A 17,712-nucleotide genomic window follows, 5' to 3' on the forward strand; every position below is an offset into this window, starting at 1 on the left:
CATGGGGTCGCAAAGAGTCAGACATGACTGAACCGACTGAGCATGCGTGCATGCAGGTGAAACACAAATGAACAAAACTAATTTCTCTGGTATGACTGTGGGATTCAGACATTCCAGATTTGTTAATATAATTTGGGCATTAATTACTGATAAACATGTGAACAATCTCTATTTTATTGTGTTAATACATGAGTTTACAGATATTAAAAAAAAATAAAGCTTTTAACACTTAAACTTTAAACATATATAGTACTGTACCTCAATGAGATAATGGATGTCAAAGCTATTGTGGTGATCATTTCCTGATATAGATGTCATATCATTACTCTATTACATCCCCTTTAAACATCTATACTGTGTGCGTGTGTGCTAAGTTGCTTCAGACTCTTTGTGGCCCTATGGACTGTAGCCTGTCAGGCTCCTCTGTTCATGGGATTCTCCAGGCAAGAATACTGGAGTGGGTTGCCCTGCCATCCTCCAGGGGATCTTCCTGATTTAGGATTGAACCAGCGTCTCCTGCAACTCCTGCATTGCAGGCACATTCTTTACTGCTGAGCCATGGGGGAAGCCCAAACATATATAGTACTGTATGTCAATTGTGGTCAATGATATCTCATGAAATCAGAAAAAAAATTGTTATAAAAAATTAAAAGTACAAAAAAGTATAAATCAAAGAGGACAAACAACTGTGTTTTTCTTCAGAATTGTTGTATTGAATCATAAATGTACACCTGCTTCATAATTACACTCTAAAATTTAAGGAACAATGTTATGCCTCATTACAACATACTCTTGGCTAACAGCTTTTCCACATCTGAGAATAATCTTGCAAAAGTTTTCACATGATCAAAATAAGGATGCTTCTACACTCTGACAAAGACCACTAGAAAAAAAGTAATTAAGCTAAGAAACTGCCTCAAAGGCATTTTCTATATAGTTTTTCCTCTGCAGGCAGGTAATGTTCTTAAAAAAATCCACTCCATTCACCAATGGCTCTCTGCAGCTGCTCTGGTGTCTTCTGCCACATCACTGCATGTTTACTCATGACTGAGACGAGTTTTCATCACCTGAAGCTGTCCTATTACCTCTGGGCTCTCTGCTATTAGACAGTGAGTGAAAGTTGCTCAGTCATGTCTGACTCTTTTCGACCCCATGGAATATATAGTCCATGGAATTCTCCAGGCCAGAATACTGGAGTGGGTAGCCTTTCCCTTCTCTAGGGGATCTTCCCAACCCAGGGATTGAACCCAGGTCTCCCGAATTGCAGGCGGATTCTTTACCAGCTGAGCCACAAGGGAAGCCCAAGGCAAATAGGAAGAAGCTCAGTACCAGCTTTGCCCTCCCGACCCCACTGCCTCCACTGCCTCCTGGACCAGAGTTTCAGTCTGTAAGTTTTCCCCACTGCTGGCAGTAGCTCCTCAGACTTTCTTCTGTGGTTTCAGACTCAGTTGCTTCAGCTCAATTCCGCATAGCTGAAGGAGATGAGAGAGATCTCAGTGAAGAATGCAGGTCTGAACTGTCCTGGCTCTGTGGTGAGAACCTAAGGTGCTCCAGAAAAATACCTCTAGGAGCATCTCCACGAAGACCCAGTGATGCTGCTATGGCCTCTCAGCTCCTGTCTCCCTTGAATCAATCCTGAGCGATTTTTCCATCTTCCTGCAAAACACATCAGTTGAAGAGAGTGACCTTTCCAGACTCAGTCATCAAAATTAATATTCCATTTTCTCTATTAGTTTTCAAATTGTGAATTGCATATGTATTATCATCTCTTCCTTTTATGTTGATTTTCTCACCTAGTTGAATACCCAATGAAGGGAAGAGTAATGTGGACTTTAATGGTTCACACTGACATACTTCATACTTACTTATTCACTTTGCCTTTAGAAGGGGATCAGATATATTTTGTTGAAATAAATTATTCAACCTCCAGAAACACTTTATACAGTTTTCTCTGAAAGGCACTCAACCTCAGTTATACCATGATACCACCTCTTTGGTGGGAGACTGCAGTCAACTGTCACTATGATTTTAACATCCTTTCTCTCTTAATCCATTTAAGACTCTAATCATAATAATCTACTTAAAATGTAAACCTAATTAGTGCACCCTTTCTTTTACAACCCATCACTTCTGTCTTCAGAGGATGTTTTTAGAGGGAGAAAATAAAAATATTTTAATCCTGTTGTCCTGCCATAATTATTAACACAATCCCTTTCTTCCTTTTTTTTTTTTAAGAAAAAGATTTTATTTTATTTTTTTCCATTTATTTTTATTAGTTGGAGGCTAATTAGTTCACAACATTGCAGTGGGTTTTGTCATACATTGACATGAATCAGCCATGGAGTTACATGTATTCCCCATCCCGATCCCCCCTCCCACCTCCCTCTCCACCCGATTCCTCTGGGTCTTCCCAGTGCCCCAGGCCCGAGCACTTGTCTCATGCATCCCACCTGGGCTGGTGATCCGTTTCACTATAGATAATATACATGCTGTTCTTTCAAAACATCCCACCCTCGCCTTCTCCCACAGAGTCCAAAAGTCTGTTCTGTACATCTGTGTTTCTTTTTCTGTTTTGCATATAGGGTTATCATTACCATCTTTCTAAATTCCATATATATGTGTTAGTATGCTGTAATGTTCTTTATCTTTCTGGCTTACTTCACTCTGTATAATGGGCTCCAGTTTCATTCATCTCATTAGAACTGATTCAAATGAATTCTTTTTAATGGCTGAGTAATATTCCATGGTGTATATGTACCACAGCTTCCTTATCCAATCATCTGCTGATGGGCATCTAGGTTGCTTCCATGTCCTGCCTATTATAAACAGTGCTGCGATGAACATTGGGGTGCACGTGTCTCTTTCAGATCTGGTTTCCTCAGTGTGTATGCCCAGAAGTGGTATTGCTGGGTCATATGGCAGTTCTATTTCCAGTTTTTTAAGAAATCTCCACACTGTTTTCCATAGTGGCTGTACTAGTTTGCATTCCCACCAACAGTGTAAGAGGGTTCCCTTTTCTCCACACCCTCTCCAGCATTTATTGCTTGTAGACTTTTGGATAGCAGCCATCCTGACTGGCGTTAACACAATCCCTTTCAACACCCAGTATTTCCCAGCTTGGAAAGAAAATCATGTGATCCTCACGTTTACAGAGTTTACACCTATTACATGCCAAGTTGTGGACTAAGATCCATGATTCAAAATTTCACTGAACAAAGTCATTGCCCCAATTTATTTGAATCTTCATGACAGAAAAGATTTTTTTTTAAACTCTAATCCTGGGTTTATTTAACTCTACACGACAAAGAACCACCACAACATCATCTAAAATGCGACAAAGTTACAAAACTCAAAACAGAAAATAAATAGTACTGACTGTACAATAAAAACCAAAAAAGCAATGTACACATTGCCAAGGTAGCCTGCAGGACCATGAACAGCAACACAACTGCCCCCGGTAGGGCTGGTTCTGTGATGACCTGGCAGATCTGGCTTGCAACTTGCCAATTTCAGAGAAAGGGAGGGGAGTGTGTGTGTGTGTGTGTGTGTGTGTGTGTGTGTGTGTACACATGTGCAAAGAATTATTTGGGGCAGATAATATGGGGCATTTGACCCTAGAGGTCAGAAGAGGACCCTAGCAGGGCAGCAGGGCTAGGATAGCAGGAATGGCATCACGGCAGGACTAGGTCACCAGATAAGCCCAGCTCATTTGGGATATGGGAAAACGTGTTCTCAGGCTGGGGATGTCCCTCCACCTGGAGCCCCCTGGCTCACCCCTGCTGGCTTTGCTAGCTACATGACTCCCAGGAACTATAGAAACTTGGAAGTTTTCCAGCCATAACACTGGAGGGCATCTTCACAAGCACAACCCTAAATCAGCAACACCCCTGCAGCCGGAGCTCTAACTGCTCGGGGACACGTGTCAACTGCTGCCCTCACCTTCGGAAGGAGCTGGAGCTGGAGCCGCTCCAGCGGCGGGGGCGGCAGGGGAAGCAGGTTCACCGGAGCTCGGGGGATCTGCCCCAAGGGGAACACGACCTGCTCCTCCTCAGCCTGCGCCACGTGGAGGGGGCGGTGGCAGCATTCTCCAGGGAGGGCTCAGTCGCCTGGGGGTGGCTGGGGCCAGCACGGCTCTGGCTATGATCTGCTGGGCGTCGATTGCCCTCCGTCCATGTGCTTGAGCGCCTTTGCCGCCTCTTCCGGATTCTTGAACTCCACGTAGGCGTGGCCTTGAGACGGATGCGCGCGCATCCTTTCTCTGGGCAGGTCGATCTCTCTAACTCTCCCGAAGGTGGAATGCTCCCTGATGTGCTCCCGGATGTGCTCCCTGGTTACCTTCCGGGTGAGCCTCGCGACGTGCACTTTGGTGGGCTTGGGGGGGCTGCGCCTTCTGCTTTCCTTCTCGTCTAGTCTGGGTGGTTTGGGTTTGGAACTGGGCTGCCGCCTGTGGTCTCGGGGGCGCCAAGGCCTTGGAGAGCCGGGGGAGCTGCTGGAGCTGGAGCTGCGGGACCCACTGGAGCGTCCTGAGCGGCCGGATGCTGAGGGCGAGCTGGAGCCGCGGCTGGAGCCCGCGTGGGACCGAGCCTCCGAGCTGTTGCTACCCCCCCGAGGCCTTGCGCCGCTTCCGAGCTTTATCCCTGCCGCGGTTCTTCACGCCGGACTGCTGGGTAGTGCCTGTATCTTTACAGCGATCCGCGGACTGCTCCTCAGAGCGCTCTTCGCGTGGGATGGGAGACGGAGTCATCTCGCCTCCCCGCTCCTCAGCCTCAGGAGAGAAAGGAGTTAATAGATTAAAAGATGTTTCCTATAGTGTTAGGTACGATAGAGTGCTGTAATCATTAATAAGGCCATCACAGAGGCAGAGAAAGAGGGAGATATGGAGGAAGAGAAGCAAGAAGAAAGAAAAAATATTAATGACAATTATCGATGATAAAGAGATTGGAGAAGGGCAAACTGATGACGCATATGTATCAGAGAGCTGAATTTTTAAAAACATTCAATTGTTTGATAAATGTTCCCGGAAATATAAGAGCCAGTGACATACTAGATTATTTTAGCCCAACATTGAAGCAGGTTCCAGGTTGTTTTGCTGCTGCTGCTGCTGCTAAGTTGCGTCAGTCGTGTCCGACTCTGTGCGACCCCATAGACAGCAGCCCAACAGGCTCCTCTGTCCCTGGGATTCTCCAGGCAAGAATACTGGAGTGGGTGGCCATTTCCTTCTCCAATGCATGAAAGTGAAAAGTGAAAGTGAAGTCACTCAGTCGTGTCCGACTCTTAGCGACCCCATGGACTGTAGCCTACCAGGCTCTTCCGTCCATGGGATTCTCCAGGCAAGAGTACTGGCGTGGGTTGCCATTGCTTTCTCCCCAGGTTGTTTTAGACAATGTTAAATGTACAAAGAGGGCTTCCCTGGTGGCTCAGACACTAAAAATCTGCTTGCAATGCAGTAGACGTTGCGTGCGTGCTAAGCTGCTTCAGTTGTGTCCGACTCTTTGCGACCCTATGGACTGTAACCCTCCAGGCTTCTCTGTCCATGGGATTCTCCAGGGAAGAACACTGGAGTGGTTTACTATTCCGCCACTTCAGGGGATCTTCCAGACCCAGGGATTGAACCGGAGTCTCTTACATCTCCTGCATTGGCAAACAGGTTCTTTCCCCCCTGGGAACAGGTTCTAGTGCCACCTGGGAAGCAGTAGACATTAAACAAAGCTTCACAGAAACATCAAAATACACAAAGGTACTGGATTAATTTGGAAGAGAAATGAGGTAAAGTTCGACATCGCCTCAGAGGATATCTCAGGTAGAGAAATCAAAGAGTGAGAAAAAAGAAAAGACACTGTAAAATAACTTAAAAGTCACCTTGACCCTGGTGTGAGTGATATAGGTAAGTCACAGACAAAACCCTTACCACAAGTCCTAGCACCTCACCGCCTTGTCACCCCCAGGGCCCATGGACGTCCAATCTGTACTGTCTTCATTGCAGCTCAGGGCCACCATAGGGGAAACTAAGCCACGAGAGGCAGACCCTGTGCTGATGTACCAGGCAGATGGCTGGAACATTCTGTCTTCTTCCAGCTTAAAAATGGGATAATCTGGGCTTTGTAGTGTCATTTAGTTCAGAACTGCCTTTCATGGGAGCACTGCCTCCTCAGCCCACATTGTAAGCACTATTAATAGGAAGAGAAAGAAATTTGAAACCCAGTATGGCAGAGTCTGGGGTAGTGTCTATGCATTTCTGCTACAGGGCCAACCCAGGCCTCTATCTGTAATAAGGACCCTCAAGTCTCAGAAAGCTTCCCCACCTCACCAGGCTAGACCAGTGGTTTTCTGAGGTAGAAAATGAATCCTTGGACCATAAGCAGCAGCAGCACCTGGGGAATTACTACTAGAAATGCAGAGTCTCAGGCCTTGCTCCCAGAAGTGATGAATCAGAGACCCTGGGATGGAGCAGCAGAGAGCTGAATTAAAAAGAAAGAAAGAAAATACCAGAAAAATAAATGACCCAATCAAAAAAATGGGCCAAAGAACTAAACAGACATTTCTCCAAAGAAGACATACAGATGGCTAGCAAACACATGAAAAGATGGTCAACATCACTCATTATCAGAAAAATGTAAATCAAAACCACAATAAGGTACCATGTCATGCTGGTCAGAATGGCTGCCATAAAAAAGTCTACAAACAAATGCTGGAGAGGGTGTGGAGAAAAGGGAATCCTCTTACACTTTTGGTGGGAATTCAAACTAGTACAGCCACTGTGGAGAACAGTGGAGATTCCTTAAAAAAACTGGAAATAGAACTGCCATATGACCCAGAAATCCCACTGCTGGGCATACACACTGAGGAAACCAGAGTCAAAAGAGACACATGTACCCCTGTGTTCATTGCAGTACTGTTTACAATAGCTTGGACATGGAAGCAACCTAGATAGCCATCGGCAGACAAATGGATAAGGAAGTTGTGGTACATACACACAATGGACTATTACTCAGCTATAAAAAAGAATGCATTTGAGTCAGTTCTAACAAGTGGATGAAACTGGAGCCTACTGTAGAGAGTGAAGTAAGTCAGAAAGAAAAACACCAACACAGTATATTAACACATATATATATGAAATTTAGAAAGATGGTAACGACAGTGCTATGTGCATGACAGCAAAAGAGACAAAGATATAAAGAACAGACTTCTGGACTCTGTGGGAGAAGGTGAGGGCAGGATGATTTGAGAGAATAACATTGAAACGTGTATTACCATATGTGAAATAGATGACCAGTCTAAGTTTGATGCATGAAACAGGGCACTCAAAGCCAGTGCACTGGGACGACCCAGAGCGATGGGATGTGGAGGGCGGTGGGAGGGGGTTTGGGACAGGGGGGACACATGGACAGGGGAACACCATGGCTGATTCATGTCAATGTATGGCAAACCCCACAATATTGTAAAGTAATTAGCTCCAATTAAAATAAATTGCGGGAAAAAAGCCAAGAAACTTGTGGGTAAAACATTTTTCAGAGAGAAATATTTAAACAGAGGCCGGGCAAATACTACTTCTACTTCATAGTGATTTTGTTTAAAAAAAATCTGGCCTCTTACCCCAAGGAAACTTCATACATACAGATATAGGAACCCTTGAATCTTTAATACTAACACCACAGAAAACAACTTTCAACAAGGTAACTTTTTGTCTTAAGGGCAACCGTTTGCTAAATTAAAGAGATTTTACATAGGACAAGGGTAGATAAATGGGCACTCTTGCCATCAATATGGATTCCAAGCTCATCAGAAGAGGCCAGCTTGGAAATAGGTCTATGCAGTTTTCCCCAGTTCCAAGAGCTGTCCTCTGTCCTCTGCCTGAGTTGCAGACAGCCTGTGACTCCCTGGAAAGTCTACTGACTTTTGCCTCTGCCTCTCCTTTTATAGGGGGAGAGAGTGGACAACACAATCTAGAGGACATGCTCTCTCTCAGATCCAAGGCATTGGAGAGATTCCTAAATCTATACCCATAAACACAAGATTCTGAGGCCATTAACACCATAAGATACTGTTGTAGATGAAAAAAAAAATACATTTGTGCCTGGGTAGGCATTTGCAATGTCTACCAATATTGTAATGTTTTCTTTCCCTTGGCTGGGATACATTCTACAAAAATAAGAATGGAAGTTGCCTTCTGTACTTCGTAATAGCTTTAGAAGGACCAGGGCTCCAGGTCTGCTTTACAACTCACAAGCTGCCTTAGCAATAGGGTGGACCTTCCTTTCCCTGAAAGAACACTGTGCCTGAAATTTCCTTACTATACCTTGTAACAAACACCTATCTACCTAATTCACCAGGGCAGGGGCGGAGAGTCATTTTGTGAATCCATCAACTTATTTAAGAACATTACCTTACTGTGGGGGCTTCCCAGGTGACTTCGATGAATGAGGTGACTCATTCATCTACCAGTACAGAGACTCGAGTTTGATCCTTGGTTCAGGGAGATCCCCTGGTGTAGGAAATGGCAACTCACTCCAGTATTTTGCGTGGGAAATCCCATGGACAGAGGAGCATGGTAGGCTATGGTCCATTGTTGTTGTTTAGTTGCTCAATCGTGTCTGACTCTTTGTGACTCCATGGACTGCAGCATGCCAGGCTTCGCTGTCCATCACCATCTCCCAGAACTTGCTCAAACTCATGTCCACTGAGTCAATGATGCCATCCAACCACCTTGTTCTCTGTTGTCCCCTTCTCCTCCTGCCTTAAATCTTTCCCAGCATCAGAGTCTTTTCTAAGGATTCGGCTCGTCACATCAGGTGGCCAAAGTACTGGAGCTTCAGCTTCAGCATCAGTCCTTCCAATGAATAGTCAGGGTTGATTTCCTTTAGGATTGACCGATTTGATCTCTTTGCAGTCCAAGGGACTCTCAAGAGTCTTCTCCAACACCACGGTTCAAAAGCATCAATTCTTCAGCATTCAACCTTCTTTATGGTCCAGCTTTTACATCCATACATGACTACTGGAAAAAAAACCATAGCTTTGACTATATGGACCTTTGTTGGCAAAGTAATGTCTCTGCTTTTTAATATGCTGTCTAAGTTTGTCATAGCTTTTCTTCCAAGGAGCAAGTGTCTTTTAATTTCATGGCTGCAGTCACCATCTGCAGTGATTTTGGAGCCCAAGAAAATAAAGTCTGTCACTGGTCCATAGGGTTGCAAAGAGTTGGACATGACTGAGCAACTGAACACACACACACACACACACACACACACACACACACCTTACTGTGAAGGAAATATGATATAAAAATGCCTTTTTAAAGGTTATTCACATAAAATATTGGCTACCAAGTGAAAGAAAAACATTTCATGTTGGTAGAGACAGCAAATACCACCCCTCCAAATGTATTGAGTTTTTTCATCTACAATAGTATCTGACGGTGTCAGTAACCTTGAATTCTTGTGTTTGTGAGTACAGATTTAGGAATCTCTCCAGTGCCTGCCTTCTGAGAGAGAGTGTATCCTCTGGGTTGGGTTGTCCACTCATTGGGTTGTCCACTCTCTTCCCCTGTAAAAGGAGAATTGGAGGCAGAAGTCAGTGGACATTCCAGCAAGTCACAAGATGTCTGCATCTCAGGAGTGGTCAGAGGACAGCTCTTAGAAGATAGAGGATCTTGTACTGACCAGATTTCCAAGCTAGCCTCTTCTGGTGAGTGTGGGATCCATATTGAAGGCAAGAGAGTGTTTGTGTATCTACTTTTGCCTTTTGTAAAATCTCTCTAATTTAGCAAACAGTAGCCCTTAAGACAAGATGTCACCTAATTAAAAGTTATACTCTTTGGTGTTAGTATTAAGAAAGATTACAAGTTTTGTGTATTTATGTGTATGAAGTTTTCTTGGGGATAATAAGCTAATTTTTAAAAAATAAGATCACTATGAAGTGGCATTGGTGTTTGTCTGGGCCCTGAGGGTTTTCATTTACAATTGTATCTGATGGTGTCAGTAGCCTCAAATTCTTGTGCTTGTGAGTATAGATTTAGGAATCTCTCTAATACCTTGGATTTGAGAGAGACCATGTCCTCTGGATTGGGTTGTCTACTGATTGGGTTGTCTACTGATTGGGTTATTCACTCTCTTCCCCTATAAAAGGAGAGTCAGAGGCAGAAGTCAGTGGACTTTCCAGGGAGCCACGGCATGACTGCATCTCAAGAGTGGTCAGAGGACAACTCCTGGAACTGGAGGAACCTGCATTGACCAGATTTCCAAGTTGGCCTCTTCTGGTGAGTGATGGCAAGAGAGTGTCTGTCTGTCTACTTTTGTCTTTTATAAAATCTTTCTGTATGAGGTAGATGTAGTGTTTACCTAGGTTCTGTTTAAATAGTTCTCTTTGAAACAATGTTTTACCCACAAGGTATTTGGTCTTTTTCTCTTCAAAACTTCACTTCTCTGCTTCACATGTCATCAGTTTGACCTTTCCCAATCTCTTCATCATTAATAACTGTCATTAATATTTTTTCTTTCTTATTTCTCTTCCTCCACATCTCCCTCTTTCTCTCTCTGTTACTGTGTTGTCCTTATTATCACAGCACTTTACTGTACTTAGCACTGTAGTAAACATTCTTTAGTCTATGATCCCTTTTCTCTCATCAAGATTCAAATAAACTGGAGCAATGACTTTGTTAAGTGAAATTCTGAATCGTGAATTTTAGTCCACAACTTGGCATATAATAGATGCTTTGTAAATGGGAGGATCAAGTGCTTTTTTCCTCCAAACTGTGGCATCTTAGATGTTGAGAGGGGTAATATTAATAATTATGGTGGGCCTATAGAAATGAAATGATATTTGTATTTTCTCCTTTAAAAATATCTTCTGAGGAAAGAAGTGTTAGGTGTAAAAGAAAGGATACCCTGATTAGGTTTACATTTTAAGTAGATTATGGTGATCAGATTCTTACATGGATTAAAAGAGAAAGGAGTTGAAATCCTACTGAAAGTTGATTGATAACAATAGAGATGATATCACTGTACAACTGAAGTTGATTTTCTGAGAAAACTTCAGAGGCTGTTTTTGGGAGTTTGAATAGTTTCTTTCAAAAAAATATATTTGAGCTCCTTCTAAGAGCAAAGTGACTGAGTATGCCATTGTAAACCACTGAGTATCCAACTTAGTGAGAAAATCAACACAAAATGAAGAGCTGATAAAATATGCATTTCAAAATTGGGAAACTAATAGAGAAAATGCATTGTTAATTTGATGAGAAAGGTTACTCTTGGAAATGGTGTTTTGCAGGAAGACAGAAAGGTGCCTAGAGGCCATAGCAGCATCGCTGGGTTCCCGTGGAGGTGCTCCTAGAGGCTTTTTCCTGGGGTAGCAGAAATTCTCACCGCAGAGCCAGGACATATCTGGTCTGCATTCATCCCTGAGATCTCTCTCATCTCCCTCTGCTATGGGAAATCAGGCTGAAACAACCGAGTCCGTGATGGAGCAAACCTGGAAATCTGTTCCTACGAAAAGGCAAAAGAAAGAGGTGGAACAAATCCGTAAACTCTTCATTGGTGGCTTGAGCTTTCAAACCACAGAAGAAAGTCTGAGGAAGTACTACCAGCAGTGGGGAGAACTCACAGACTGTGTGGTCCTGAGGGACTTTGCCAGTCAAAGATCAAGAGGATGTGGTTTTGTCACCTTTTCATCCATGACTGAGGTGGATGCTGCCATGGCGGCCAGACCCCATTCCATTGACGGCAGAGTGCTTGAACCCAGACGTGCTGTCCCAAGAGAGGCATCTGGACAGCGGGGGGCCCACTGGACCGTGAAGAAGCTGTTTGTTGGTGGAATTAAGGAAGATACTGAGGAGCATCATCTTAGAGAGTACTTTGAGAAATATGGAAAAATTGATGCCCTTGAGATCATTACTGATAGGCAGTCAGGCAAGAAAAGAGGCTTTGGATTTGTGACTTTTGATGACTATGATCCCGTGGATAAGATAGTGTTGCAGAAATACCATGCCATCAATGGTCATCATGCAGAAGTCAGGAAAGCTTTGTCAATATGGGAAATGCAGCAAGTCAACGGTTCTAGAAGTAGAAAAGGAGACCCTTTTGATTTTAGTGTTTCTTCTAGTGGGGGTGGAAATTTTAGACGAGGACCAGGAACTAAATTTAGAAGAGAAGCTGATGGATATGGAAATGGTCCTGGATCTAGGGGTGGTTATCATGGGTATGGAGGAGGACCGGGAGGTGGCAATTTTGTAGGTTACCCTTGTTATGGAGGAGGAGGTGGAGAATATAGTGGTCAAGGTCCTGGGTATGGCAACCAGTGGGAATTCTCTGGAGGTGGTCATGGCAATAATTTTAGAAATTATGATCAGCAACCTCCTAACTATGGTCCAATGAGAAATGGAAGCTTTGGAGTTGGCAGGAACAAGGTCGCCCCATACGGTGGAGGAAATGATGGCCCAGGAGGCAGTGGAAGATGTGGGAGTTATGGAGGGAGAAGTGGATATTGAGCTATTTCCTGTTTGCCCTGGGCTTCACTGTCTGAATAGCAGAGAATGAGAGCCCAGACATAACAGAACAGCTTCAGGTTTTGAAATAAGTACATTAAGGAAACTCTTATCTCAGTCATGAATAAATAGGTAGTGATGTGGCCGAAGACTGTAGAACAGGTCCAGAGAGCCACTCTGTTGGTGGGTTGGAAGGCTGTATAAAAAGACACTTGTGAAGAATTTTATGCAAGTGAATTTGAAAACTTTGATGAAATATTTTTTTCTTTTTTAGTAAAAAACAAGTTACTTGTCCTTTTTGTGGAGGGGTAAAAGAAGATAATTCTATATCATATAATGAAATTATATTTAAACTTAGAAGGTTTTCTACCAAGAAAAAAATGTCTTGGAGATAGTTTCTCAGCTTCTTCCTGTTTGTTTGTTGTAGTGGTCTTTGTGAGATTGTAGAAGCATTCTTTCTTTGATAACGTTAAATTTGCAAGTTTCAGGTGACTTCTGAAAACTTTTTAAAGATTTTACTCAAGTTTTGAAAAGCTGTTAGCCAGGAGTATGTTATAATAAGAAATAATGTTATTCATTAAATTTTAGAGTATAGAGGTATGGAGCAATTGTAGATTTTTTTAAATAAAATAATTCTAAAAGAAAAATAATTGTAGTTTGTTTTCATTTATAGCTTTTTGTACTTTAAATTTTTATCTTTGTGATATTTTTTCTACTTTCAAGAGATATTGATGTATAGTACTATATATTTTGCAAGTGTGTAGCATAATGTAAGACATCTATATCATGCAGTGATTACCACAATAATATTATCTAACATCTATCATCTCAAATAGTTTTAAAAAGATAAAGAAAAAAAGATTTTTGTGTGTGTGATGAGAATTCTTAAGATTACTCTCTGAACATCCTTCCTAGATATCAACAGCAGTGCTAACTGTACTGACCACAAGTCCATGTGCTCTAAGCACAATGAGGCCAAATAATACCAAAATGTGGGAGTTTGTAGCAGAGAAAGATTGATTGCAGGGGCATGCCAGGAGATGGGTGGCTCATGCCTTAAACCCCCCCAAACTCCCTGAAAGCTTTCAGCAAAGCCCTTTTCTAGGAAAGGTGAGGGAGGGACATGGTAAATTGTTGCAAACTTCTTGGTGTCAGATCATAACATCAGGGTCACATTAAAGGTAATGATGTTCTTGTAAAGTGAAAGTGTTAGTGACTCAGTCGCGTCTGCCTCTTTGCGACCCCATGGAGTGTAGCCTACCAGGCTCCTCTATCCATGGAATTCTCCAGGTAAGAGTACTGGAGTGGGTAGCCATTCCCTTCTCCAGGGTTTCTTGTAAATCGCCACCAAACAAATGTTATTCTCTGTTCTGACAAGAATAAGGTCCCAAGTCACAGCTTTCACCCTCCAAGGTTCACGTCCTGGCTAAGAGGAGGGGTTCCCTGCCGGGGCCGGTTACCCCGCCCAAGAACCTTTGTCTAGCACCCAGTCTGGGTCCTCCCACCAGTACCCAGGCCAGACTGAAGAGGAAGATCTCTGCTGGCAGCTTCCTCAGGGCCAAGTCCCTAGACGCTGCCCAGCCATCCTACTGAAGGAGCCAGTCACCCAGGACCCAGCTGGCCCTCGGGTTCCTTGGTCCTCCCACGCAGTAGGGGCCATGTCCCCCAGCCTGCAACCCATGCAGACTGCTGCCGCCAGGTCACAGAGGCCATGGGGATGGGGAGAGGTCCCCCTGCATCTCCAGACTGTATTAGAGCCGGCTGAGTGCAGCCCTTAGCCTGGAGCTGCGGCTCACTGCCATTACTTGCCCCACCCTGTTACCAAGCAACGGTTAAGGTGGGACTATTAGTAGTCCTGCTCAGTCATTGGTTGGCGCCGCAGTGGGCCCCTCCCCCGAGCAAACGGAAGTCAATGGGTGACTCTCACTTGGCCCATTCAGCCAAGGGCTGTTGGAGTGGTGGTGATGAGGTGGGGAGTGAGGTAACAGGCAGAGCTTGGCCTTCTCACAGGGGCCCTCCAGCTCACCCAGCCTTTTGAGCTGGGGGTGGGGGTGCCCAGGGATCAGGCTAGGGGCTGTGTCCTGCAGGGCTCCAGAGCCCTCAGCAAGGCCTCCCACTGACCTTGGCCCAGGCCTTGAGGTAGTGGTGAACCTCTCCCCCATCCTTGTCTCCCCCATCCTTGACCCGCACCATTTGGGTGGCCTGAGGAGCCTGAGGGTTTGTTCTGCCTTAGATATAGAGATATTTCTTACAAGGTACATGAAAGAAATTTTGGGCACTGTGTTCTTCCGGAAAAAGGAAGTAATAGGAGGAAATACAACAAAGAGTGCTCTGAAAAGTTCTTAGTTATGAGATACCTTTTACTAGGATAGAGGAGAGGCTGGAAAAGCAGAGGCTGTGCATATTTAATAATGGAAGAAATGGTTAGATTCAACAGCTTTTGCTATTAGTCTGAGACAGAAAACCTATGTGTGAGTCTTGATGACAGTGCAGTTATATACAAACACTCTGAAAAAGAGAGAGTAGAATCACTGATAAATAGAGGTAAAAGCAATTTTGGTTGTTTTTTGATATCTGAATGAACATTTGATATAATAGTAAATTTGATGTAATGCACTCAGGTATTATAAATTATATATAATATTTAAACATTTTGTTGTTCAAGATCCTAAAAATGTGATAGAAACTCATGAGAGAAAACCTAAAAATGTTTATTTCCCTTGGAACTCAACTTATTCTTTAAACTTTTCAAAGAGTTTTTATCAGTTCTTATAAGAACAATGTAGCACTTTGGGGCAAAGATGCAGCCTAAGAGCCCAGCACCAGAGGCCAAGATGGAGACGATCTCCACGGCCACCATGACCTTGCCCTTGATGCTGTGGCAGATGGGAAGGAAGGTGACCCAGACACTGAGGAGCACCAGCATGCTGAAGGTCAGGAAATTGGCTTCACTGAAGGTGTCAGGCAGGTTCCTGGCCAGGAAAGCCAAGGAGAAGGTCCCCAGGGCTAAGGGGCCCGGGTGGCCCAGGACACAGTAGTAGGCAGTGACTGAGCCCTTGTTGCACATGATGAGGAGCTCCTTGGACTCAGAGTGTGTCCATCTCAAGGAAAGGAGGAGAGGTTCCCAGCCAGACTCCACAGATAATCACCTGGATCATGGAGCACATGGGAAAGGCATAGCAGCTCCTGTTATCAGCAGTCACCTCATGGTTCTTCCTGGTTTCCCGGCCTTGAATGCCTGGATCACAGCCAGGGTTTTGGCCAAAACAGTGGCCACAGCCACAGTGAACACAGCTCCAAATGTGATCTGTCAGAGGACGCAGGTGGCTGTGTGGGGATGACTGATGAAGAGTAAGGAGCAGAGGATGCACAGGAGGAGGGAGATAAACAAGTCAGTGACATCCCCAGAGAATCATCAAAGCTCAGGAAGGTCAAGTCTTTGGGGAGGGAGGCAGTGATTTCTCTCACTGTTTGGATGCTCTTAGGCTGGGCGCTGGATACAGAGCCTTAGGCTGCTCTGCATCTGGGGAAAAAGCAAAGACTCGGTGTTTTAGTTTCAGAAATTCTTCATTTTTGGCCTGTTTTTAACATGATCACCTTTGTCACTGTGTAGACAGACTGCCTATGATGTAATACTCAGGTACATGATTAAGACTCTGTACTCAAAACATAGGAAGAATGCTTTCAGCTACAGGTAAGACAAGATACAGTCAGCCTGGAGCCTGAATCTTTAGCATATGGTGGGTCTAGGCTGGCTCAGTGATGTCACCAAGGATGTGGATTCTTAATCCTGTGAATTTATTTCCCCAGGTATCCATTCTTTCTTCTTAGAGCCAAAAACTGCTCCTGGACTCTCTCTCCCTCTGTCCTTTCAGAGACAAGCTTGGTACCCACAACACATGTATGTTTTATTGTGGGTTCTCAAGTCCCATGTTCTTTATTTCTCTCTTGTTTTAAACACTACTTTGATGTTGCAAATCCTTCAGTATGTTTTTGAGCAAGAGAAGTCTTTTTTAAAGTTAGCTTATTCATACCTACTTATTTATCTGCCAAATGATGGAAACCTAATGAATCCTACTGTTAAGATGATTGGAATTGTTCAGTGTTGATGGAAGGATTCAAGTCATTAAATATTGTTTATATTTTAGCAAATAAAAGCACTATAACCCTTCTATACTTTATATTTTATGTTTTGTTGTGATACAGAAGTCTTCAAGTTTCTATCTCATGTAACAGCTACTTTTAAGGTCTCTAGGTTGTGATTTAGATTAGAATGTTGTGTCTTTTTCTTTTTTACATGTTTCTTCCCAGGGTGGAGAAGATCCCCTGGAGAGGAGGGGATCTCTGTCCCATGGACAGAGAAGGCTGGCAGGCTACAGTCCATGGGGTTGCAAACAATTGGACACGACTGAAGTGGCTTAGCATGCAGGCACTCAGCCTGATGTTCTGTGCTCTGTTTGTTTATAATTCCAGTGTCAAGCACTCAGCATTAAAGGTTTTAATGTGTCACAATGAAAAAGAACTTTGTTCTTTATCCCACATTTCCCTTCTGTTGTCATATCTTTTTTTTCCCCTACCATGTTTCATCAAAAATGTTCTCAAAATATTTTTTTAAGGACATACTGTGAGGCTGTCATGGCTAACACCATGACAGGCAGCCTAGATTAGGAGTAGGCCTGGTTTCCCGGGGTAACATAATTATCAGGCCTCCTGGAGCTAGCCAATCAACATATGCCTAGCAAGAAAAAGGGAACCTATCAGGGGAAAGCTGAAAGCCCCATGTTGGGCCAACAAAAATTGCCTTGCAACTGTGTAACCAATCTGCTTGCGCCAACTACCTGCTGCTTTTTTTGACCCAATAAATACCCGAGAGAACTGGGGCTCGGGGCCTTTCCGTCCTCACACCCTTGGTGAGGGCGGGAGGCCCTGGCTCGAGTCAGTAATAAATTCCCCTATTGCAAGTTGCATTGTTTCGAGGAGTCTTCTTTCCCGACCGGGGACTCGGACTACGGGCAGAACACATATTTTCTTTTTTTGTTATCTTTCTTTACAAGGGCTTCCCAGATAGCGCTAGTGGTAAAGAACCTGCCGACCAATGTGGGAGACATAAGAGACTCAGGTTCGATTCCTGGGTCAGGAAGATCCCCTGGAGAAGGGAATGGCAACCCACTCCAGTATTCTTGCCTTGGGAAATCCCATGCACAGGGAAGCCTGGTTCACTGCAGTCCGTGGGGTCA

At 44.0% G+C, this 17,712-nt stretch overlaps 1 protein-coding gene and 1 pseudogene across 1 annotated transcript; one reads left to right on the forward strand and one right to left on the reverse strand.

The window, feature by feature from the left end:
- Nucleotides 1–1,564: 1,564 nt before the first annotated feature.
- LOC133062032 (RNA-binding protein with serine-rich domain 1-like) lies at nucleotides 1,565–4,744 on the reverse strand (annotated as a pseudogene).
- A 6,708-nt stretch (nucleotides 4,745–11,452) lies between these two features.
- LOC133062031 (heterogeneous nuclear ribonucleoproteins A2/B1-like) lies at nucleotides 11,453–12,478 on the forward strand. The gene has a single exon (XM_061150530.1). The coding sequence runs from the start codon at nucleotides 11,453–11,455 to the stop codon at nucleotides 12,476–12,478; it is 1,026 nt and encodes a 341-aa protein (XP_061006513.1).
- Nucleotides 12,479–17,712: the final 5,234 nt, after the last annotated feature.

Source organism: Dama dama, chromosome 9 (genome assembly GCF_033118175.1).
Source record: "Dama dama isolate Ldn47 chromosome 9, ASM3311817v1, whole genome shotgun sequence".
Lineage (NCBI taxonomy): Eukaryota > Metazoa > Chordata > Mammalia > Artiodactyla > Cervidae > Dama > Dama dama.

Coding starts and splice junctions, on each gene's coding strand:
- LOC133062031 (XM_061150530.1), top strand. CDS start 11,453: ATGGAGCAAACCTGGAAATCTGTTCCTACGAAAAGGCAAAAGAAAGAG.